The sequence below is a fragment of the Charadrius vociferus genome, unplaced genomic scaffold, assembly GCF_000708025.1.
Source record: "Charadrius vociferus isolate BGI_N301 unplaced genomic scaffold, ASM70802v2 scaffold132, whole genome shotgun sequence".
Taxonomy (NCBI): Eukaryota; Metazoa; Chordata; class Aves; order Charadriiformes; family Charadriidae; genus Charadrius; species Charadrius vociferus.
Genome location: NW_009647028.1, coordinates 1046070 through 1070822, shown reverse-complemented (window position 1 = coordinate 1070822; position 24753 = coordinate 1046070). Strand labels below are relative to the sequence as shown.

General features: G+C 44.1%; 1 protein-coding gene across 2 annotated transcripts in view; it reads right to left on the bottom strand.

Moving 5' to 3' along the window:
• Positions 1 to 388: 388 nt before the first annotated feature.
• NEO1 (neogenin 1) overlaps positions 389 to 24753 on the bottom strand; it is a 144099-nt gene continuing 119734 nt past the window's right edge. The window contains exons 18-28 of one of the 2 annotated variants that reach the window (XM_009895556.1): positions 24513 to 24620; positions 20940 to 21134; positions 20212 to 20244; positions 15563 to 15631; positions 14566 to 14713; positions 12354 to 12592; positions 11564 to 11656; positions 5546 to 5704; positions 3890 to 4144; positions 3416 to 3552; positions 389 to 939 (exon numbers count right to left, since the gene is read on the bottom strand). In XM_009895556.1, coding sequence (XP_009893858.1) covers positions 856 to 939; positions 3416 to 3552; positions 3890 to 4144; positions 5546 to 5704; positions 11564 to 11656; positions 12354 to 12592; positions 14566 to 14713; positions 15563 to 15631; positions 20212 to 20244; positions 20940 to 21134; positions 24513 to 24620 — 1520 coding nt within the window. In that variant the 3' untranslated portion in view covers positions 389 to 855. The remainder of the gene's footprint in view (positions 940 to 3415; positions 3553 to 3889; positions 4145 to 5545; positions 5705 to 11563; positions 11657 to 12353; positions 12593 to 14565; positions 14714 to 15562; positions 15632 to 20211; positions 20245 to 20939; positions 21135 to 24512; positions 24621 to 24753) is intronic. The other variant, XM_009895557.1, reaches the window with a different exon arrangement.

Here is a 24753-nt window from a genome sequence, read left to right as displayed (position 1 = left end):
GAATGAAACCTCCCACTGGATCCCCTCCCCTTCCCCATCTACTTTTCCCCACTCAAAATATTGAAACTGCACAAAAAGCGACAAACAAGCCTTTCAAATTACATTTCAATTCAAACAGACTGGTAATCTCACAGTGATGAGAGGAGAAAAGTCAGGCTTTTAATAATTATAATATAAAAATAATAAAAAAAGCTTACAAATAGCAGTGCAGCATCCCAAAAGGCCATGGATTAACTGCCAGAAGGGGACGTAATTATACGCAGAATAAAAAACAAAACAGAACAACCCACGCTGGCAATGAATTTTCATACACAATAGAACAAGCAGTCAAACATCGGTCTAGGCTGTGGAAAACAACGGTTTCTCCTTTTTTTTTTTGATTACAATATTTTTTCCTTTTTATAAAAAAAGATAAAATAAAAACACAAATAAAATTGTACATAAATGCAAATGTCCAACACTGAAAAGGCAGGGCAATCACACCACTGAGACAAAACCTGACCAGAAAAAAACCCCCCATGAAGTCCATTTTTTTTTTTCCTTTTGTCTGGATGCTGGATTTCAGCCTGATGCGTCCCATCCTGCACGGTCTCAGCAGGCAAATGGAATTCAACTTGGCAATGACTTCATTGCAGGACGATGACAAGAAAGGTCATCTCTTTTTGACCAGCTGTAGCACAAATGCGCCGGTTGGTTCGTTTGCTTTATGTGTATGCTCTCGTGTGCTGTCCCTCTTTCTTGTTTTTTCTCTTTTTTTGTTGTTTTTTTCTTTTTTTCTCTGTACAATTCCTTGTGTTCCAAGGCTGAGTCCCAAGACTTGTGAAACCGTTTGGAGTCATGTCCTGGTGAAGGTGGTCATGCTGTAGTGATGGCATTAAGGTCCTTCATAAGTCCTTCCAGGTGGGCCATCTCTTTGGTCAGCTCATCCGGTTCGTAATTCTGCGAGAGATATAAAGAGTTATTGACAAGGTGACTCGCTTTCTTTAAAGAGGGACAGAATAAGAAACAAGATCAGTGATTCTGGTGGAGATTGTGACCCTGACACATGGATAAGCAGCAGCAGATTTATCGACAGTTACAGGAATTAGTAGCTTGAAATAACTCTCTAAGTGCAGATCTTTTTGCAATCGTGATTCATAGTTTCACTGATTTTTAAGGCTGCGATCGTCTTATCTGTTTTCCTTGTATCAGTTCCTCTTCAAGATAACAGCTTCCTTTGAACCAAAGCAGATATTTTCCAAAAAGCTTCCCAGCTTAATTGGAAAAAAAGGTTGAAGGAATTGCTTCAAATAAAACTGCTTTGAGAATAATTATGCTTGCTAAAATCATACTCCAATTTTAGCCTCGACTGCCTAACTTCAGCCATACTGAAGAGCTATCATCATTCTGTTATCAGTGCACGTATGTAGGTAGATACCGTGAGCTAGTTTGTCTCCAAACCTCTTCTAAACTGACGAAGGCCTTCTCAGTACTGCGGCGTTTTCAACCCCTTTTGTTCTTGGGAGTGTTTCTCCAAACCCCCTTTTGCTCTCACAGAAGGTAAGCCAGGCTGCACCGCCTATTCCAGTACCAGCTCTGCTAATGCCAAAGCAGAAGCAACAGAACCCTGCGTGATAGTTTCTGCTCTATATATTTAAGGTCCGTTATTAGACCTTCTGGCTAGAGTCTAATATTTAAGTCACTACTCAGCCGATCATGAGACTGGAGCCCTTCCCAGAGCAGAGCCCTCAACCCTGACTGCGGTCTCCCTTCCTTTGCTTCTGGACACGAACCTTTTCTTTCATTTAAATAGCAATGAACGCGGCAGACACGCTCCAGTTTACCAAGCAATCTAGATTGTACCAGAAAAGTCCTCTCTGTCCTGTGCCCAACACATTGTCTGCCGCCCACTGACAATGATAAATAGCAGTGAGGTGCAAGTGCTCCGACGCATTTCCACAGGCTCTCATCAAAAAGCAGGATCAGTTCAAATCACTATCTAATCCTCATATTTAAACCTCACAATTTAAGTAGTATTTAATGTGCCCGGTGACTTTATATTGTACTAATTTACTAATGAAGACATTTAGTAAGATAAATTTAAATATTACAGATTTGTTGATGAGTAAGCTAACGAGTATATTTTTGATACCAATCAGAAACAAGAATAAAGTAGGAGTGACAACTAGACAGAAGGGCAAAAGTGCACCAAATCAAGCATGTGCGCAGTTTCGAGACCAGCGCATACAGAAATAAAATCAAGTGGGTGACAAAAACAATGTGACGAAAGGACAATAAGGAAACAAGAAAAAAAAAGAAACATTAATTAAAAATAAGCATTTCCTGTAGCAGTAATACAATAGCTAATACAGTAACATCTCAGCTTGCACTTTGAAAAGAAAACAGCTCTTCTAGTGCCTGACACCCAAAAACATCCTCACTCCTTAAAAGCTATTTCCAAAGAAGCCCAACAGTTGCGTTTTCTTCCAGAAAGTCAGAACACTCTTGTATGAGTATCTAAAAAAATATTTGTGACGATGGCTTTAAACATTTTGGCATTAATGCTAAATTTTCCATTTGCACTGACACTCTGGATGCTCCGCAGCAGCGCAGGAAGCTGCAGCTGCCCGACTCTAATAGGATCCAGGCACAGTACGCTTGCAAAGCAGAGAGAAATAAACGACAGCTCAAAGCAAGCGTGAACACAACATCTTAAGCTGTACAGAAAAGCAAACGGCACCGTCGGAGGCCTTCAGCTCTGTGAACAAAGATGCTCTTTACATCAAGATAAGAAGGCAAAAACCAGATGCGCAGGACCCTTCCACAGCTCCAGTACGGAACTCGGCCTATAGAAGCCCCAGTCATAAACTGAAGCGCCATTAGGCGCTACGTACTGTCAAGAGTGAAAAGACTACTGCTACAGATGGTATCTGTCTTTCCCCTCCCCTCGTGTCATGGCGAGAGGCCGGCAGAAACCAGAAGCACTGAGCACGAGTCAAGAGAGGAAATCTCTGAGAACTTTACTCTGTGGTCAACTGATACCCTCAGTTCAGCCGAAATGTTGTCGAAGGTTTTTCAGTTTTGCCCGAGTGGGCCCTGTGGACTGGAATAGATGGAAGCACGGTGTCTGTTTAGCGCTGGGTAACGAGGTGCACTCTTAAGTACTTTTCAGATTTAGAGAGCACTACTAATACTTGCAATTTAAGTGCTTACTCTCTGAATTTGCTGCCTTGTGTACAAGGTATTTGCACTAGATTTTTTTCACATGGGTTAACAGGCAACGGCACATGGTGGAGGTCAGAAGCCTCATTATCCTCTGCCTTTGAAAGTCTCACTGCAAACATTAATGAAGTTTACAAGTGTCATATAAAGAGAGGTTCACCACAGTTAGATAAGCACTGCCAAAGAAAGCCCGTGGCAGTGTAAGAGTACCTACGCTTTCCGAGTCCTCGAGCATCCTGGTGGTCTCCTGCACGTCAGGGGCACTGGGAACTACCACTGGCATGGGAGGTCGAGTTCTTCCTAAAGTCCCAATTGACGCAGTCTTCACCGAGTGAACTGGATGGTTAGGAGCTTAAAAAAATGGTCATAATAGTTACGCCTCAGTTAATTAGTTCTTTTGCCTATTCAGAAAGCTCTTGAAAGTAGGAGAATAAAAAGGATTCTAATAGAGGAAAATGAACACTTCAAATAACAGAATGCTGAATTTGAATTTTTGTCTATTTTATCTATGTACATAAAAGAAAAGGGCCTTGAAAATGATACCAACAAAATTCACTCCAGCCTCTGACTATTTCCTTTGATGCCCAACTCTACCCCCTGCCCCTTAAGGAGCTTCTCTCATTTTCTTCTTAAAAATCTCCTTTTTCTCTTTTTGGCAAGTGTGTCCTGCCAGTTTTCCCCTGCTCACCTTGCTGAGTCAGCAACGGTGTGCTGGGCAACGCCGGGTCATACGTGGAGCCAGCCGGCGGAACTGCTGGCACTGCAAAACTCTTCAGCGGGTGGGAAGGACGCACGTGTGCCGTAGGGAGGTTCTGAGCCGAATCCTCCTCTTGTGCGTTAGCCAGGTAAGACCCCGGGGTGCTTTCAGGATCCTGGTGGTCAGCACACGTCTGAGAGGAGGACGCCGGCATGGTGTCCGTGCTCGGTGTGTTTCGAACAGATTCTATAACAGACACACACACAAAAAAAACATAGGTGTTTCTTTTCTTGAAGAGAAATGCTCTCTGTGGTCAGATGGAAACATCACAGTAGTGTTCTACAAGCACCTTTTCCAAGATCGTTGTTATAAGCCAAGGAGTGAATTCACAGATTAACGACCTGTGTCGCAAGTAACACCAATTCTGTGTAACTGTCCTGTTTTAAGGTGAACAGCAACAGCTGTCTAGTAACAAAGTAAGCTTGAGAACCAAATGACTCCACAGGCATAATACCAAATCAACAGTTTTAGACTGAAACAACTACATATAATAGGACCTCAGATCAACAGCATGGAACACAAATCTTCATTTTCATTTTACCCTTGAGTACTTCATAGTATTGGCATCCTTAAATAGGTCTACGTTAAGCGTTTATCACTGTAGCGCATACAGAAGAGCCACATTTTTTTCTGAGATAGACTTGAAATCCCTTTACTTGCTGAAAGCTAAAATGAAATCACGGGCTCCGTTTGTTTGTCTGCAGCAGGCTCCACCCTGATCTAAGAGGACAATGAGACAGTATATTGAATTTAGGGCAATGAGACAGTATATTGAATTTAGGGCATCGTGATCCTCCTCGGACCCCAGGCAGGAGAAGATCTGGATTGTGAGGGCTGTCGCTTCAGCAGTATAAAAACAGAACACGGGAACCCTCTGCCTCTAACGTCTGTCTGCCCGTGTATTTGTAGCCTCGTGAACTGCTTTCATAAGGAAAAAGGAAACAGCGCTGTTGGCTGTGGCACCTGAATTCAAATGTAGACCGTAAACTAGAGAAGCTCAGAATTCACTTCATCTCAAGATGTTACCTACGTGCAATTTAGCAATACTGTCGCTTCAGAATTTTTCAGAGCACTGGAGGCATTACAGAAACCATTGCAAATGATTGTGCTTCCAGCCTGAAAATGCTGCATAGAAATCACCGCAGTTTTCTGCGCGCTTCAGGAAGATTAACTCATGTCAGCTCTCAGTCGCAAAGTCTGAACTTTTGTCCTCTCTTCATTTTAAACACAACTCATTAGAAAAACGTTATCATATTAAGTAGCTCAAATTAGATTTACTCTGATGTTTCAGACTCCAGGGCTGAAGGCTTTAGAAGAAGGAATCTTCCTATACGAAGTTGTATATAAAACGTTAAGCCTCCTTTTCCAAGGACATCTTGTATCTCAAGGATCAATATCTGATCTACACAAGAAACTGTCCGCGGAAGACTCGACCTATCGAGGTTTTTGTCTGTACTTAAACCCATCGCTCTGCCTCTCGTGGAACACCACAATGGAGACCGACCAAGTTACGTTTCAGGTTTTGATTTCCACGTTTAACTCATTGTTCCATTACAAGCGAAATCTACCTGATGGTTTATATCTCACCTGTGGAATTGGCCCTGTCTGAATGGGACATGGATGTGCCAATCGGCCACGGGTTGACCTGGTGATGGAGATAGCTGCGAGTTGGAGAAGCGAGGCTGCCGGAGTGGAAATGATGGTGAGGGTTATCGAGTGAATGGATGGGATGAGCACTAATCACAGCTGCGAATGAATACTAGACAGAAAAATGCTTAACATACAGACAAGCATGCACATGTGCTGAAATGCACCACATCCCTCCCTTCTCCCACAGAGCCTCTGAACAGGGGAGCCAACTGCTCAGCAGAGTTACAATGACACCAGGATGACATGTTTCAGTGCCAGTTTTCCAGCTCTGCTCTAGCACTTTAGTTCCCTCCATGCCAAGACACAAAATCCCCCAAAGAGGCAGAGCTCTTCATTTTCCCTGCAGAAAGTGCATCTCTCTCGGCTGTATCTTTCAAGCGCTTTCTGTTACACTCGAGAAAAATGAAGTTCAGCTGCCTTTAGAACTTCCCTGTATTTCACGCTGCGCTACAAATGTCAGACCTAATACAGGAGACATATGACTTCAAATTCCAAAATAATTTCTGGCTGCCATTGAATTTCTCCGCATTGTAACCAAATGTGGCATCTTTGGTTAATTAAATGATGCAAGACAAATGAGAAGAGTAGGACAAGTCGCCAAAGGCTCCATTTATTCCCTCTCTGCAGACTTAATAAAGCTCTGCTCCAGTACACTCAAACTAAATGCTTTTTTTTTTCTTTTTCCCCCTCTTTTTTTACTTTGCTGTTTTCCTTTTCCTGTTTGCGAGACATGAATTTTATACCTAATGTAAGTCATCCTTTGCCCTCACTCTTTTGTGATAACAGCAAAACAAACTCTCACTACTCCCCACCTAGTGAAAAGCATGTGCAGAATTTAGATCTTATGTCAGACTAAAATACCGAAATGCTTAAAATCAGCCAAAAGAAGGAGTCTCAATACAGAAAACAGGAGGGAGATGCTACCGCGAGCACCATAAAGAAAAAAAAAAAAAAAGGTTGTGGTTGGTTACTTTCTTTTGAACCTTTTCTGGAAATTCTTCAGATGTGCTGCCTTCGAAAGTTACTTTCTAGGAATGACATGCTGCACAAATCCATCATTTTAATGCTGAGTTTAGTTTAGACTTCTTGCATTGATAAATGCAGTTTGAACTCGGAGGCTGACTAAACGGATTTGAACCCTCTGACTCTTTCATTTCCTGAAAACCAGCCTGTCAGCAGGGCAGGATATGTGAATTGACCAGTGGAGGCAATATACTTAGAGCTTTTCAGCTATTGGTAATAACCAATTTCTTTCTGCCGTTGAGATGCACCAGTAGAAAGCTAATGTCATTATCAACCTCTTGTAAATGCAAAGTAACTAAACTCTAATACTGAGTAATCAGGAGGTTCTAGATTTAAGTCCTGTGAGATAGCTGTCGAGGGGATGTGAAAAGTCACATGTTCTCACTAAGAGGAGAGATCAAGGGAGATTAAAATGCCACTTTGTCTTGCAGGGAACTGGCAAACGGAGGAATAACCACAAAGGCTTGGAGATCAGAAATGCAGCAGAGACAGCAGTCAGCAGAGACACCGGGAGTTCTCTTACGTCTCAGCAAGGTAGGAGGCATATAGATTTTAAGGCATAACATTTTCCAGGCATAAACATTTTAATTACTTCTATTTGTAGAGGCCACTGGTCTACACCTGTGTTTCAGCAAACACTTCAATCATTGTCAAATATAAAGCATGTTAGTAGTAAAGACTGGCTATATGTTTTTGCAATCACAATTTAAAAAAATCATGCACATACATTACACCTTTCAAGACATTTCCTAAAAGCTCAGAGATGGGGAGAACACCACAAAATGGTAGCAGCACCAAAACACTATCCGAAGCAGAATCTGATGAGCAAGCGGCAAAAACCTGCTCCAGTGAAAAGCCAGAAAGTCTACCCTGCCACCGAGCCATCCAGCTCAACTGCTGGGTTTTGCTAATAATGTCCTGGGTTATCAGACCTAAATCTGATAGCTTTGCAGGTCAAAAAGCAGTCTGTAGTACCGGCAGTTCTTAACAAAGATCACGATGCACTGGTTAATTTCAAGGAAAAGTTCAGCTGAAGAACTGGAAATAGAAATGGGTTGCGTTGAGAAAGAAATAGATGTTTGCTTCCTGATATCGTTCCAGAACTTTTGTTTTCCAGCTGTCAAAGAAGGAACTAACTAGGCACACACCATTACTGTAAATTATACTAAAAATGAACATACTGAGTTATCCTAATTTGGTTTTTAAGAGGTAAATAACTAGATTTTAATGCTGGGGGGGGGGGCATCGGAAGGTATCTGCTGGTTCAGACTTAAACACACTAAATAAACGGTCCTGCCTTCTGCGTTGCTTGCCAAGAAACGGCTTCACGTACTGGTGTCAGTTGTCTGTGTAGCTTCTGCAAAAAGGTATCTAAAGACATTACGTTAACGTTTCCACTTACTATAAAATAGAAATGTACAGCTGGAAGCCCTCAGAGCTTTCGCAAACAGGATAAAAAGTCAAACAAAGTCACACAAAACCAATCTCAAGCCCTACGGCACCAGAAGACCTTACATGCCCTTCCCGACACTTAGTGCCTCGCGCTAACCTGTCACACCGAGCCAGCTGTGGCAGCGTCTGGTTCGTTCTTTCTGGGCGAGGCAATATCTAATAAAGGGGGGGAAACAGACAGGCTTTTCAAGCGAACACAGCAGGACTGGTATCAAAAAGGGATGTCACAGCTGGGTTTAGTGCTGCAAGGGAAAATCATATCCCCAACTGTATCTGCCGCCGTTACCACATCAGCCTGAACACCATCAAAAGGTAGGACTGGAATACACTACCTCCCCAAAGTACGTATCACTTGTGTCAATTGTACATCTTTTCATCCTACGTGGGACCGATCATCTCAGTTGCCGAGTGCCTTTCTCACTGAATAACAGAGCACGAGGGGTACTTCGCTACGCTGCTGCTGCGGAGCACTCAGTGCGCCTCAGCACGGGCTCCTGTGTGAGTATATCATCTTATGCTATGTGTATCCAGTGCTGCGTCCCACCTAGAGAAAAAACACCTAGAGGGGCGCAAGGGAAGACTTACTGCGGTCTGCATTCCCTACGGGGTCACACAAGCCTGAATTCATCATGCAGCACCTGGCATGGGACAGGAAATCACCAGCATCCAACAGCTGGAACGTTACACACCCGTATTTGACAGCAAACAAACTTTTAAGAAATAAAATGGAGTAAAGATGATCAGTGTAAAACTGTATCCTCCACTCCTCCCTCATACACATAAAACTGGGAGAAAACAAGGAGCATCAGACTATTTATTTTAAAACCAAGAAAAAAAGATACTACTCTTGTAAAAAGGTTGTAAACCAAGCAGAGTTGAAAATCCACCCACTGACCTGATCGGGTCATCGGGACAATCGAAAAAGCACACAGAGGCCAAGAAAACCAAGCACCCACTTCAGGTAAATAAAGCAAAAAGTTAGGAAATTGAAACGTAATGGACTGGCCTGAAATCATTCCACAGAGCCCAAGAGCCTGGGGTGGCAATTACCGGGCTACAGGGCTGAACGTGAACACGGTGCTCAGGGAAGTCTAAAGCTCAGACCAGATAGGCGCTGTGTAATTTAGCCTCACAGTTCTGTCACTGCACGTTAACTGTTGTACTTTTTACTTGTGTTCTCAGGTCAGGGCTTCAGTCTGGTTGTTTAGGGGTTTAGCCAAGTCCCCTTCCATCTCAGAGTCACCATTTGAAAGTGAAATACATTGTTTACTTCTAAAAATATTTCATAATAATAATTAAGATATTTCTACTGCCTCCACAAAATTCCAGTTCAGCACTTTTGCTCAAATCATCATTAACCGCGAGGGAAATACACAGATGAGAAATAACAAACCAGACATCCTCCTCATTTAGAGTCTGCTCCGCCAGACTCGCAAAACCTCAGCCCAAATCAGTGGTCTATCCCTGTTCTAATTTGTACAACAGATACACTGTGAAGCAAAGCTACTCGGCGTTTTGCAGGCTTTCGGGATCCTTCCCGGAAGCTGAGCAGCGTTCCTCCTTCAGAGCCGTTTCTTCAGCTCAGTCTGTCAGGGGATGCCTGGCACCGAGACGGGTGGCAATCTACTGCCCCAGCTCCCTAATTCTCTCCTACTGGATGAGCCGCCGAGCCGTTTCCGAAGCTGCTCCCGAGCCACTACCGCATCTTAGCATAAATCCATGCTGATTTTGGTTTGCCATAGGAGGGTGGACTGACAACTGCAGCTGGTCAGGAACCGCTTCACAAACAGCTGTCCATGCAGCGGGGACAGCACCTATATTAATGTTTCGGTGTAAGAGTAAGATCACCGCAGGGTCGTTTAGAAAAGAGAAAGCGTGACTGCTGTAAAAGTAAATCCTGCTTCACTAATCTCAGTTTCAAGACAGTAGTCATAGAATCACAGAACGGTTTAGGTTGGAAGAGACCTTAAAGATCATCTCGTTCCACCCCCCTGCCCTGGGCAGGGACACCTCCCCCCAGCCCAGGTTGCTCCAAGCCCCGTCCAACCTGGCCTTGACCACCTCCAGGGATGGGGCAGCCACAGCTTCTCGGGGCAACCTGCCCCAGGGGCTCACCACCCTCAGAAGGAAAAATTTCTTCCTAATATCTAATCTAAGTCTCCCCTCTTCCAGTTTGAAGCCATTCCCCCTTGTCCTATCTGATGGACGATAAAGGTATATATGTCAATTATTACCAATAAAGGTAAATATGTCAATAAAGGGAACCAGCGAATGTAACACAGTTAAATTTTCAAAAAGGCTCTGACAAGTGTCCACTCCAGAGTTAAAACACTAAGTTGCTGCTGAGGAAAAGCTCTTCTGTGGACTGAAAGCCGGTCACAGCTACAAAGGCAAGGGAGGGGCTTGACAATTAATTTTCAAGACAGAGGAAAGTCAGCAGGAGATTCCCCAGGTATCAGTGCTGGGACTGGTTTCAATCAACCATCTTTCTCAGTGACCCACACATGGAGGCAATCAGAGAAATCTTCAAGTTTGTCAATTATATTAAGGTCTTTGGGGCGGTCAAACAGCAAAGAACTCCAGAAGAGCCTCGCAAGACTGAGCGAGCGGGCAGAGAGATGGCAGGTAAGCTTTAGCATCGCTTCCGTGTACAGTAACACACTGAGGGAAAAATAATCCACACAGTACTTCTATGATGCCGAACTCAGAGCTGGGAGTTACAGCGCAGCAAAGAGGTTTTGGAGATGCGGCTGACAGATCTCCGGTATCATTCGCTCCAAAAGCAATGGCAGCCAAACCAGCCAACAGGATCACGTAGCTCCTCATTCAGCAGGAGGGTATTGAGAACAAGGCAGAGGACGCCCTTTCCTGCTCGGTAAGACCGTGGTGGTACTGTGTGCAGCTCCGGCCTCTCTGCATCTCAAGAAGCGCGTAGTGAAGTTAGAGACGGCTCTGCGAATGGCAACTAAAGCAACGAAGGGGATGGAGTAGCTGCCTCATGAGGGGAGGCCGAAAAGGCTGTTTGGTCTGGGGAGGAGAAAACAGCGCAGAAGAACCTGACAGAGGTGTACCAACTCTCTACAATTCCTATGTAACAGCTGGGTACCGGCAGAGTGCAAAGGGAATGGACTATAAAAAGCAGCCAGGCTCACGGGCTCTCCCTAAAAAGCACCTGCAGCTGCAACTACTGGAGACTGGGACAGACAGACCGCCGGACACATTCCTCCCTCTTCCCCACTTTTGCAGCGTGCCTCCCGCTCGCTCAAATACAGCTATGCACTTTTTCCTTTTAACTCGCTCTAACTCTGCCTTCAGGAGAAGGGATTCAGGATGCCTTCTCTGAACGGCTTCCGCTGCAGCCAGGACAGAATTACGTAGGAAGGCAGCACGTGAGTGTGTGTGCCTGCGCTTACGGCATCAACGCGGCTTGTTTGGGTGCTCCCAATTTCAAGCCAGCTGGTAGGTGGGCTGTTGACTTACGCTGAGGCGGTTGAGAATCAAAAGGCATCATCATCTTGGGCCTCATCCCCCTTCTTCCCGCCAGCGTGGACATGCTATCCTCTGACTCGTGCCCTGAAGGAAAAACACTGACAGTTATTTACCCTTGCAGCAAGACTTCTGCAGATGATTTCAATCTTCCTCTCTTTATTTCTGGGCTGTCCTGTTTGTAAGCAGGTCTGTGACTCATAACTGATAAAAACGGCTCTTTCATCCTTCACTAGAAGGTGGGAGGGAGGGTAAAGATTATTGGGTGCTGGAGAAACTCTTCAGGTCATAATGCAAACGCAACTCTGGGCAATGAGTGGCCACACAGAGAGTCACACATATGGGTGAGACGTGCCGGATCACCAAGTTAACCACTCACCAAGTGAAAACCCACCCACATCACAGGAGCTGAGCAGCAGTTGGTGAAAGCGCCTTTAACCTCATTGTGTGGTTGACTGCTGAAAAAAATGTCACGCGCGTCTCTCAGCAGTTTAAGAGGAAGCACTTGCCAGATGATCTGATTACTAATCAGTATTTACCAAGGGAGATCCACGATTTAACTCCTGGGCACTCAATTTTCTCACTAAAACACGTGATCCATCCTTTTCAGAGTCTTACAAACTCTTACAAACTTACAAAGGCAAAAACCCAATTCACTACTTGGAAAATAAGAACAAAAACGGTAAAGGTAACCGAATAATATGTCAATAAAGTGATTTCACCACATACAGTAAAACGTATTTAATTTTAAACATCACGGTCAAAGGACCTGTCGATAGCTCACCTCTGTAGGAATTCCGCCTTTGATGGATATTGCTGTCCATGGAATTATCAACTGGGGTGATGTCTTGGGAGTTGCGAGGGATTGGGGTATCTGTCATGATTGGATTGGGATCCGGAGATTTATCAATGGGTTTTAGCTCCAGTCTTTCATGATGGATCCAGAGGTCGGGAGGCTTGACATCTTTGGAGTTTCCTTTGTACTTATGGGACCCGTTCACTGATTTGCAGGCAGCTCGTTTCCTTGGGAAGGAAAAACAAATGAAATGTTCTTAGATGTAGGCTTCCTTTCACTTGTTAAAGAAGGCAAATTTGCCCTGAGATTTCCTTCAGATCTGGTATCCAGCTGAGCAAAAGCTACCCACTGTTCAGGAAGCTTTGAATTTTACACAGAAGCACATCTGACATCTCAAAGCATATTCGGCAACTCCGATGCCATGAAATTTGTCTCAAATGCTACCACATGCTGCAGAACTCGGCGCTACAGTCTAAGCTTTCATTAACAAAAATTAAGTTTCCAGTACTTAGGGTTATTAAGAGAATATTCTAAACATGAAGCGTCCGTACGTCATGCTGTGCCCGTACTCCAGGGCTTACAAACAACCTCAAACAATAACTGCAGAGAGAGTGTGCAAACAGCCAATTATCCCAACAGGATGGTTAACTCTAAAGACTAATGACAAGAACGTTCGTTTTACCGCTGCTCAGGTGAGACACATCTAACTAAAATGCTTTTTCATCGCTGTTGAACAGCAGCAGTGGGATTGCGAGGCAGACATCTGACATGATGGAATTTTGGAAAAGCGTAGAGTTCCAGCACTGCCCTCCACACACACTCCTCACTTTGACCTCTGGCAAGGCTGGAAGAAGGTGTCCCTTCTGGGCAGCACGTGTGCTAGAAATGGCTAAGATCTGCCTAATTTTGAAAGTAGCAATGAACAGAGCTCCTCAGGCAGGGGTCCGCAGCCGGACGTGCCGCCGGCAGCCTGCTTTGAGCACTGCAGCTGAACGAGTGAAAGAGCTCGGCAGGTTCTTCACCGGCTGCGGGTTGCTGCCTGCGAGAGAGGTGGCATTGAGAAACTGGGAAGACAAAGGCAAGGTTTCACAGGGCTATTTCTGCCCTTTGAAAATAAAATACGTCTCTTGGGCACAGACCCATGAATTTTGCCCTCCCCAGTTGCTAGACCATTACTCATGTATCTTTGCTCTCCTCTCCTGAAGAACTCGCATTTTTGCAGGATGCTTCAGCTTCAGCAAAGCAAGTGGAGATCACCTTCTAAGCCTGGCTTTTAATCACTTCTTAAAGCTCTGTTTTGCATAACAGAGTCTTTTCAAACTTAAAAAAAACCCTTCAGCTCTGTTCAGTTCTTTCAAAGAACGTGCAGAAACAACCTTTGGGAGCCTGGAAGCAGAAGCATCGCTGCTGGAGTCTGAATTCAGAGGCTCTAAATGAAGGAAGAGTTCAGCTGCACACCTATATTTAGGATTTTGGAGCCTTTTTCTGAGGAGTCCAGTATCAGGTTCAGATTCCACTCCAGAAACCTATCTAAAAATTGCACAGCATCACACGCAGCTTGTGAACCAACTCCATACAGTGAAGTGCTTGCTAAGAACAGAAGTGAGAATCTGCCTGAGCTGCTGAGCTCACAACAGCTCTGAACGCGTGTATCGACTCGAGTTTGGAAACACAACAGCCAGGCCTGCACGCTGCTCTGCCCAAATAAATTCTGCCGCTGTCCCTGCTGCAAAATGAGAGACGTTAAGCTCTCAGATGACCACATAAACTTCCAGCAAGACCTTCACCAGAAAATGCTGCGAGTACTGCAAACACGCAAAGCTGCTTTTAAAAAAAAAAAGCCAGATAATCCCAGTATTTTAAACAGTAATTTCTCCTTAGAAAGGGGCAAGTGCAGAGATACGTGAAAGCACTGCCCCGGTTTGCCTGTAAACTCTTGGTGGTTTTTAAACTCTGAAACACTGATTAGGAAAAGCAGAACATCATCATCATCACACGCACAATAACTTACCAGTATCGATGCATGTTATCTTCTGAACACGAGAATTCAAACTCCATCACTAATCTGTTGTCAGAACAGAGTTTCTACAGCCCACAAGACTCGAAAGTAATAAACTCCAAAGCACCATAAAGAAAAGATTAAACAATAGAATTAACTGAGAAAGGTAGGAGAGGGCGGAGTGCCACCCGGACATCTTACTTCTTTTGGTGAGAAGTTGTACGGCGAGTGCAGAAGACTGCGACTATCACCACGATCACGATGGTGATGACTCCAACAGAGACTATGATTACAAGGAGCATGTTGCTGTCCAGGGGAGAAGTAGGGCTTCCGTGGGGACTGTTACTGCCTGTAAGTTTGAGTGGGGAGAAAGGGGTTATTTATTATACAGAAAAAATCCCCATCAAAAGCAAGCAGTGCCCATCGAAGACTAGAATTCTAGAATCGTGCAGATTAGCAGAATGAGAAAGATGGTTTGTCTGCGAGGATTTCAAGTGACGTGATTGCTTACTGCTTTGTCATTTGCCACCTTTGTTTCTGTACAATAGCTAAAGCTATAAGGTGCTTTATAGACCCACTTCCAACTAACAGTCTACAAAAATCTGCGTTCACCCTACTCGAATAGTTATAAAAGAATGCAATGGTTTAGAGTTTAAGAAGAGTTAACCTGGGACCTGGCTAAAACTCCAGCACTACGGGCATCCCCTTGGACCCAATAATCACAGGAATCGGTATCGGTATTCTACAGCGGTCACTCTCCTCTGAAAGAAAACACATTTTACGTAACACTAATGAGCGTTACCCCGGGGCAAGGCTGCCGCAATGCACACTGCTAATAAGGAGAAGGAGTTAAGATTATTCTTTTCCTTCCTAATATGTTCTTACCACATTAATTTTACACTTGTGCACTATAGCAGCCATTTCAAACTGAACTGGGAACGAGATCTGCTTATCAAGACTGAAATGTAAATGCACGCGATGATGTTTTTTCCATGTACCCCCCACAGCAGGCAAGAACACTACGGCAGGAGTAAGATATGATTTCTTGAGTGGGAACAGCTATCATCATAAAGAGAAAAAGTTACTGGAACAGATGTAGTCAGGGTTGTAAACAGCTATTTTCAGTAGGATATCGCACCACTTGGTGAAACTCCAAAGGCACTGCATTTAAACTGAAAAGCTTTGTAACCACACTTACCACCAAGCGGTGGTTTGTAATCCGGTCCTATGTCCACTGGACGGCTTCCCTTCCCTCCAGATCCTGAAGCTGAAAAAGGTCACATATGCGGTACTTTTATATACATATATAGACGACACACACGTGCACATAAACACACACTTTAGCATTTCTAAGGTAGCTCTTTCAAAACCTCTCTGAACCATGGTGAGCTTTTTTTTTTTCTCCTTTTCTCTCCCCTACAACATGATTTGGCTTTGAACAGCAACCGTGTTTCTCCAAGAAGAGAATAACTTCTTCAAAAGAGCTATTTAATAATTAGCGTCCTGTGTTACGATTTTCCTAAGTAAGCTTAGGAGCCTCTACTAGTATTCATTTTTTGAAATATAAAAAATTATTTGTAGTAATACATAGGTGTATATATTGAGGCAAATGGCTTTGCCACACTTGTACAGACAGTTCAACTTGAAACAGTAGTTATATGGGTTTCTTTTTCTAATACCTAATTACAGTAAGCGTGGAAGACGAACTAAGTGGAAGATCAAAAGCACGGTAAAAGTAATATTAAGTCCCTGCCTATCCATCAAAACTTGCTTTCAGCTTCTCCCCATTCTTTTCTGTTTGTTTCACCCTTGCCACAAGTGACAATGAAGCATCACAGACATGGGGTTTTTTGGGAAACCTGGAAAAACAAATTAATTACTTTCAAACCATTATGTTTATAGGATGGCAATGGAAGTAAACATCTGTACGTCCATTATTACAAACTGAGGCAAATTACACAGCCCCTCCAACACCTCGGCTACTGCTGGCGGGCTCCTAGGTGCTAAATGGAAGCGCCATCCTCTTTTCCCTCTAACAAGTCCTTCCCCTGGCGTAGTTCAGGTCTAATTTAGATCCCTCGCTGCCGCAGCGAGACGCGTGAAGTCACAAGTTCACCTCTAACGTTAAGACCTCTCCTGAGTTAGCAGAATGCTTCCTGCAGATAAAGATGTACGAGACCCTGCTTCTTCCACTTGTGGGTTTTCATTAAAATGCACTAATGCAAAATTACCGTGAATGATAAAAATACTGAAATAGGGGAGACATACAGCAAGATGCAAAGAACAACATTCCTCTTGTTATAGGGATCCATAATACTTTGCACATTTTTACACTGCTATGTGCAAAAAGTCAACAAAAAACCCAAAACAAAACAAAAACACAACAAAAAAAGGCCACAAATACAGCAGTTTCACCACCAGAAGGATTTTCTCAGCTAAAAATCCACTCTAGTCGAGAAGTAATGTGTTAAAGGATGTGTAACAAAGGGAAATTGTGAACCTAAAGTGAAAGCCTGTACGTCAGTCACTGTGAAATAAAGACAATTGGTGAAAACACCAACAGGTACCAGCAAGAATACTGAGGATGCCCCGAGAAGGGTAGGAAGGAATGTTAAGTGCATACAGTGAGGAGTCAGATGTAGTCTAAAATCATGGAAAAGACATATCGCGGGACACGTCTATAACGAAAAAGGCACAGCGCACCTGCCAGTCTGCAGAGGACACTGCGTTCGGTGAAAACCTGTTCTCTCTTTGAAGTACTGGACTAATAATTTTGCGGCAGCAAAGAAATAATTTAACAGGATTTTAAACAGCTTCTATTTAGTATATTTACACCTGTACGACCAGATAACTTGCACCGAAAAGGCATGAAGAAACCCCCAGATGAAGATATTCCGGAGCAGCAGAAAAGCTGCGGGAGAAGGGGGGAATAAAAACAACTGACGATATTTTAAAAGGTCGAGTAGACACTCCCTGCATTTGTAGTGGAGCAGCCGGAGCCTCAACATAGGCGAGATCGTGGAAAAGGTGACAGCTGGGGGACGGTGACATACTTGATGCCCATCCTTCTGTTCTATTGAAAACAGGTATTTTCAAACAAACTAAATGTCAGACTATAAATTTGGTTGGTAACAGTAACTATGCAGACATACTATATTTGGACTTCCATAAAACATTTTACTGACTACAATGCTTTGTTAAAAATAGCATCATAAAAAAGCAATGTGGCACATATTAACAAGATTAACAACTAATTAACTGATAAGAATAAGAATTATAATTGCAGAGCCATTATTCACGAGGGATATTTCTAATGAGACCTGTGCTTGGCCAAGTGTAATTCAATATCCTTAATAACACCGTGAAAGAAAATTAAAATAATTGCTACTGAAGTTAACAGATGACATAAAATAATGGAGTAGATAATAAGATAGAGAAAATCACCTGCACGGACCAACGGGGACCATGTGGTACACGTGAGTGTAACACTCTGAGCCGCTGGGGTTTATCACGGGTCTGCACGCCCTGAACAGCGTACGCACTCACACAGCCACCTGCAGGTTTGATATACCCCCCGGCTGCGTCTGCATATGTGACAAAGTATATACATCTAAATATACACCATATTTCGATGATAAAAGTGTTGGAAGGCAGTGATACGGAGAAAGCAGTATTCTGGCAAGCAGTCGTATTTCCAAAGGGTGTGGGCATCCTCGGGAATAACTACCTGCGCACGATCCTTGTAGAGCACAGCGGCTCAGGGACGCCCGGCTCTGGCACCGGCTGCGTGGTGGCAGTGTCCGCACATTTCCAAAACAGCAAAGGTAACGACAAGGTACAAAGTCCACTTTTCAAAACAGGATGAAATTTAGGAACCTAACCAAGACGCTTCTCAGCATCTGACTCCTGAAACCAGGGATCAACGCTTCAGCCCTTCAATTCTGGGGAGCTCGGCCCTCACGCAGCACAAGCCGAAGGATGAGCTGCCCCTTCTCTGCGGCGTACGTGGGCAGAAGGGCTGCGACTCCTCGCCTCTCTCGGAAGCGGCTGCTCCCCACGACAGCCCTGCTTCTGCGTGACGCGCTCTGAACCAGCACGTGCACGTGCTGCAGCTCCTGGACGGACAACAGCCTTTTTCCCTGGCTCTCACAAAGTTTGTTGTTGAGGTTTTCCATTTCCTTCTGTATTAAGGAACAGTTTAAGAAAACATTTACTTGAAATTGGGGTTTTTTTAGCTTGTCAATCTCCTGTTACCCATTAGGTATCTGCAGCCAGATAACGTATTTTCCCTTTGTGTTACTTTAGGGCAGTTTTACTGTGATTAGACACCTTCACCTGTGCTTTGTGCTAGGCCACTGCGAGTCCTTGAAGCCTGATGGCAACAGCCACTACCTGCTCCTAAAGACAAGCTCTTTGCTCTAGAGGGGTGTGGGAGAACAATACGGTGAGCTCTGTACAGAAGAAAAACATGCAAGTAGGGGAGAGAGAAAAAAAAAGACAGAACCACTAAGGCTGCAGACTCATCCCGTTGTGGTTTTGTTCCTTCCAGTCCGGAGTAAGTTGTCCGCTATTTCCTGAAGGACACGATTCTGCGATTAAGGGATCTTGTCACAGAGCAGAATTTTCTGCTCTTGGGCTCGTCTTCTCCTTTTCTACATTTAACCTGCCGCCACAGTGTATAACCTCTGAGTGTTCTTCTAGGAATTCTGACACAAAACTCTCTTGGCTTTTATGTAGGGTTTGATGATCTATAAATTATATGATATTATAAATTTTCATCAAATTGTTACCAGAAAAATATCTTACTTTAAGATGATAACGCTGACTGAGAAGATTTAGCTATCTGCTGAGGTTAGAATAGCGCAGAAGAGAAAACAGCAACTGTTAAATAAAACCTTTGAACGTTCCCCTAGTCCCTTCCCCTCCTGCTGACACGGTGAGCATCTGCTTCCCCGCCGACAAGCCTGAATCTCTCGTAGCATCTCCCTTGTACAAGTCTGGATAGGAATTTACCCCGTAACTGCCTGGGATCAGCACGATTTGGTACACAGAAGGTAAAAGCATATTTGATAAGTTACTTCTAAGTAACAAGTTGAAAAGCAAGTTTTTTTAAAAAAGCTCATTCTCAAGCCCCTTAGGATCTCTGTAATTGTGTGTCTAAGCCGCTTGCCAACATCCTTTTAAACTCATCCCTTTAGACTAATTCTTCCCCTTTTTATTGGGCTTGTACGTTATTTGGAAGAAAGCAAAAATAGCCCTGGGACATTCACCTTACAATTCAATGTAGTAAACTCAAAGGTACCATTTTTCAAGCGAGCATTTTAAAACCTTAAGGCTTTTAGTAGCTAATGCTGTGCTCTTCAGGAGAGTCTGGAGTCTAAATGAGCTGACAAGCAGATTCTCTCTTGCAAAAAAACTTTCTAAAGCAGACACACTTTCCTTCATTATGAAAACAATTAGAGATGTGGAGCTCACAAAAGAGCACTTGTGCTAATTAGGTATCTGTTTGATCTTCTTCTTGTACGTGCCGAGATGGTGCATCGCTGGTCGGAGGCCGGCTGGACTACCGCTGAATCCAGATTCATTTTGACACAGTGATTCAGCTCTGGCACAACCCGCTCGTCCTTTCATGTGACATCTGACTACAGAGATCACTTTATATTCCTAACACCCAAACCACAAATGGGACTTCCAGTTCTTCCACTATTAAAAGCACACCAGCAACCTGCTCATTTACAGCTACCGCAGCAGATACTTGTTTCATTTAGGAAATGCAACAGCACACGGACAGGAAAAACAAAATGTGCGAAGGACGGAATAAAAGAGAAAGCGTGGCTATTCATTTACCTTGATCGTTAGGCATTTTATCTGAGGATTCAGCTAGTGGGACAAGCACAGGGAAGGAAAAAACAAGAGAAAGATCACAAGGCTTGAAGGCGTAAGAGACAGAATTTCACACAGCATAAGCAGACTGGCAGAGCTCCCGTTTCTAACCACCAGTACTCATTTGGAAAAAGCACCGTTAGAAAATCTGCTCGTTACTTTTATTATTCACCTTTCCTCAGAGTACTTTTTTCCAAGCTATCCTGCATTCGTACCGTCTCGCCAGTCACCCATCACCCCGCAGCTCTCGATCTGGGAGCCTGTTGTGCGACACCAGTTCCCGCTCCGCCACCAGAGCCCCCAGCGGTGCCGCCGGCTCCCGCCTGCGCCGCTTCGCACCCCCTCATCCTCAGCAGGCGTCACACGCAAGAGCTACAATCTTAAAGCAACTACAAACTGCTTTTCTAAAAAGCACATTCAGGACACGGACCCTCAGCATTAATAACTACGTGACCCAAGTGCCCACTAGTCATCCCGAAACAACACAATTAATCAAACAGCTGAGCCGCATTTGCATATGTATTAACTACATACGAGAGCAATCCAATCCAAAATTTCATTCTAGTCAAACTCCGTGGTCTTCCTGTCTTTTCCAATTTAAATGTAAAATTCACGCTACCGGTATCTTATCCTTATAGGGGCTGCGTTCAGAAAGCGAGGAGGAGGATATTTAGCTGTACGCGACGGTTTACCTTTTGGGGTTCGGAACTGAACCGCCTCGGACATGGGCCCCATGCCCTTCGAGTTGCGGGCCTGAATCTTGAAATAATACGGCGTATCGAGGGTCAGTTCTTGGATCTGATGGGTCAGTCTGTTGCCCACGACGGGTTCAATGACCCAATCGTGTATTTCAGCATTCACATCCGTACTGTAGTAAATGATGTACCCTATTCAAAGGAAAGAGCAAAAGGACTTTATACATAAAAGAACCGGATAGTCGTAAGATCTCACAGAAAACGTTCTATTGACTTGTAACGTTCTTTGCGCAGCCAAATGATTATGGGTTTTCTGAAAGCGTATTCTTACTTTTTCAAAGACTAAGAATGCATTCAAATATTAGACAGCCTTCCCGTCTTAAATTTTAAACTGTTAAAACTCTATGTTGAGAGAAAAAAGCCATTTAAAATACCAAAATTGTTCATTGAATATGGAGAATTCCTCACTTCCATCTCTTTACCTGTTCACAGACCAAATAACGTAAAACAACATCAAGCTGTCATTAGCAGAACACCCTCAAGGTATTAATATCTATAGAAAATAGCTAACCTTAAAGCAACAAAACATTCTCATGCACAGCTAAAGAACATGTATGTAATAGTTTATAATTAGCATTATTTTACAATTTATTAACAAAGATGACAATAATCTGAAGAGAACCGAATTTACCTTGCATGTCACAGAAAAAAGGTGCGGGAAGGCTTTGTGTCCTGTTACTAAAACTATACTGCAATTACAAACCAATATGAAGTAAAAGCTTTATAACTTTTTTCATATAGAAACCACAGAGCTCCGGCATAAAAGAAAAACTTGCACAAAGAGGGTAAGGTCATCAGCCGCTTCATGCACAAATTGCTGCTTCCCCTGGCCGCAGACACCAGTCTGGGGGTTACAGGAAGGAAGGGCAGATGTTCTCCAGAGGGACTTAGAACCATAGAATTGCTGAGGTTGGAAGGGACCTTTAAGATCATCAGGTCCAACCATCAACCTACCCTGGCAAAACCACCTCTAAACCATGTCCCCAAGTACCACATCTACCCTTTTTTTAAACACCTCCAGGGATGGAGAATCCACCCCCTCCCTGGGCAGCCTCTTCCAATGTTTAATAACCCTTTCCATGAAAAAATGTTTCCTAATATCCAATCTAAACCTCATCTGACATAACTTGCATCCATTTCCTTTCGTCCTATCACTTGTCACCAGGGAGAAGAGGTCAGCCCCCACCTCTCCACAACCTCCTTTCAGGTAGTTGTAGAGAGTGATAAGGTCTCCCCTCAGCCTCCTCTTCTCCAGGCTGAACAGCCCCAGTTCCCTCAGTCGTTCCTCAGTCCTCCAGACCCCTCACCAGCTCTGCTGCCCTTCTCTGGACATGGACTTCTCTGGACTTCCACTTCTTTAAAGCAATGGAAGGTATTGCTGATACCCCAAATTCACGTAATTCGCAGTAACGTGTAGGGCACGGAGGGTGATGCGGGGAAGGCCAGCTGTAGGTCTGGCATGCTCCATTTCTTCCCTGGGTGGCAGAGTGACGTATGGACGGCAGAATTTAATTATCTGCTACTTGTACAGGTCACAAAGCAACATATCCGTAACTTGTTTAAGAAGGTACAACATACGTATGTTGTACACATATATATAGTGACAGTTAAAAGCACTATTATAGTGGCACAAGACTAGTGAGTTAACTTATGACTGTACTAATTAGTCAGCAACGCTAATGATGCAGAAGCACGTGGAACCCAGAGCAGCACGGTTCAGTATTTCACGTCCATCCTGTCCACGCCGACAGGAGATGAGGGCTGTGCAGACAAGTACCGCGCAGACACGCCACCCAGTGCGCGGAATTCCATCATCACGTAGTTTTTATGGCATTACTTAATGCACAGAATGAATTGGGCTGAATTAATGAGCAATTACTGGAGTAATAAGCCGCTTCTCCCACCGGCAGGGCACTCTCCCCACCAGAGGGCACTCAGCCCACGCGTCCCTCAACACTCCCGCGCCTTCCCCTGGCAAACCAACTCCAGCAGTGGGCTCACACTTACCACAGGGTGATTTATTTTAGTTTAGTTTTTAGCCGTTAACTGCTGCTTATGCAAAAACTAACAAATACCCTACATTTTGATCCAGCAGGGATGAGTAAATGTAAGGTTCTCCTTCGCAGTACAGACGTTGCAAGGAGATTTTTTTACCTGGAAAACTGAATGCACGTGGTAATTTTGCCAACCGTGTTGTGCAGGGAAATGCTATCTCTTTGCACGCTGTCTTCCCTTTCTCGTGTATGTGCTTGATGTAAGGTGACAGGCTTATCTTTTAGGAGCGCGTATAACCTGGGGACGTCTGTGCCTGACATTTCACACCTTTCCGAATGACCCTCACTGACCGCTGGGCCTTTAACCTCCCGTTCAGACAAAGGCTCGTTTCTCCAGTCAAACCTTCTTTCCCATATAGGGGAAACATCTTGCCGATAATAAAATAACACGGAATCGGCTTCATAGTCAACAAAAAGGAAATACAACATGTAAAGAGTGCGTTCTGGCAGAGCGCTGCCGTCTATCAGCACTGCGCCCCGACGGCAGAGCCGGGCACCGCCGCGTCACCCCACGCCTGCGGCCCTCCTCCCCGGCACCCGCGCCAGGACGGCAAAGAGCATCGCTGCCAGAGCCAGCCCCGCTCACCCGCCGCTTACCTGACCCCCTCTTCGCCTTTCAGGGGGCCTTCTCACAGCTCACTTAAAAATTTATTGTAATTGCTAAAGGTTAAGAGCCTCCAGTATTCTGCCTTTTCAGAGGGATCTCGTTAGTTTTCGTCTCCCGTCTAGAACCTGGGCTGCAGCACTGACAGGTTTCAAAGGTTTGATTCCGCACCCGAGTTAATTCCGAGAACAAAAGCAAAATTGTACACTGCAAACTATGTGCCAAAAAAAAAAAAAAATCTGCTTTAAGCTTAAAGCCTGGGGTAAAAATGGAAAACAGAAGTGAGTTATTTCAAAAAGCCTTTTTAAATGTGAATCCAAACAGAAATTACAGAAAGGAACCGGTAATTATTATTTTCTGTAAAATGGTTTATCCTACGTGAAAGTAACGCACAGTTCCAAAGGCAAATAACAGTTTACTCCTAATGGTTATGTCAGGGGACTTATAAACTGACTTTAAGTCTGTTCTGTGCCACTAAGATGACAAAGAGCACTGGGATGGAGTCTTCTGTATAAAATACCGATGGGCCGGAGGCATTACAGATGTATTTCTGGAGGCAGGCTATTAGAACGGCACAAGCTGATGAAGGCAAAGGTTATTGAGATACTTAAACTTCCCATTATATTTTTGGTTAGACTCCAATTTCACACTGCAGTTCCTTTATATCTTAATATGTTTTTACTAGGTACAAAAGTAAATAATTAATCTGAGCTACTAAGAAGATTGACAAAGATGATATAGACCTCTTGGCTGGCTCTGGGCTAAACAAACACGTTCGCATAGTTATGCAGATTATATTCTGCTGTTAACCGGGCATCTTATATCCGCCTTTATTGCTCGCGCACACTGCACCTGTGATTTTGCCATTGGCTTCGGAGGGAGGCTGCCAGTTCACAATTATCGTCCGAGGTTTTCCCTCTTTGCTCACCACAGTCACGTCTTTGGGAGGAGAAGTAGGAACTGCAAACAAGCAAAGAATGAGAAACAGGTTGCCCAACTGCACTGGCTATAAACAGCTCATCTCAGCACCTTCGCTTTTCACTTGTTTTACCATTGACAAAAAGGCGCGTACAATAACAAAACCGCCGAAGGT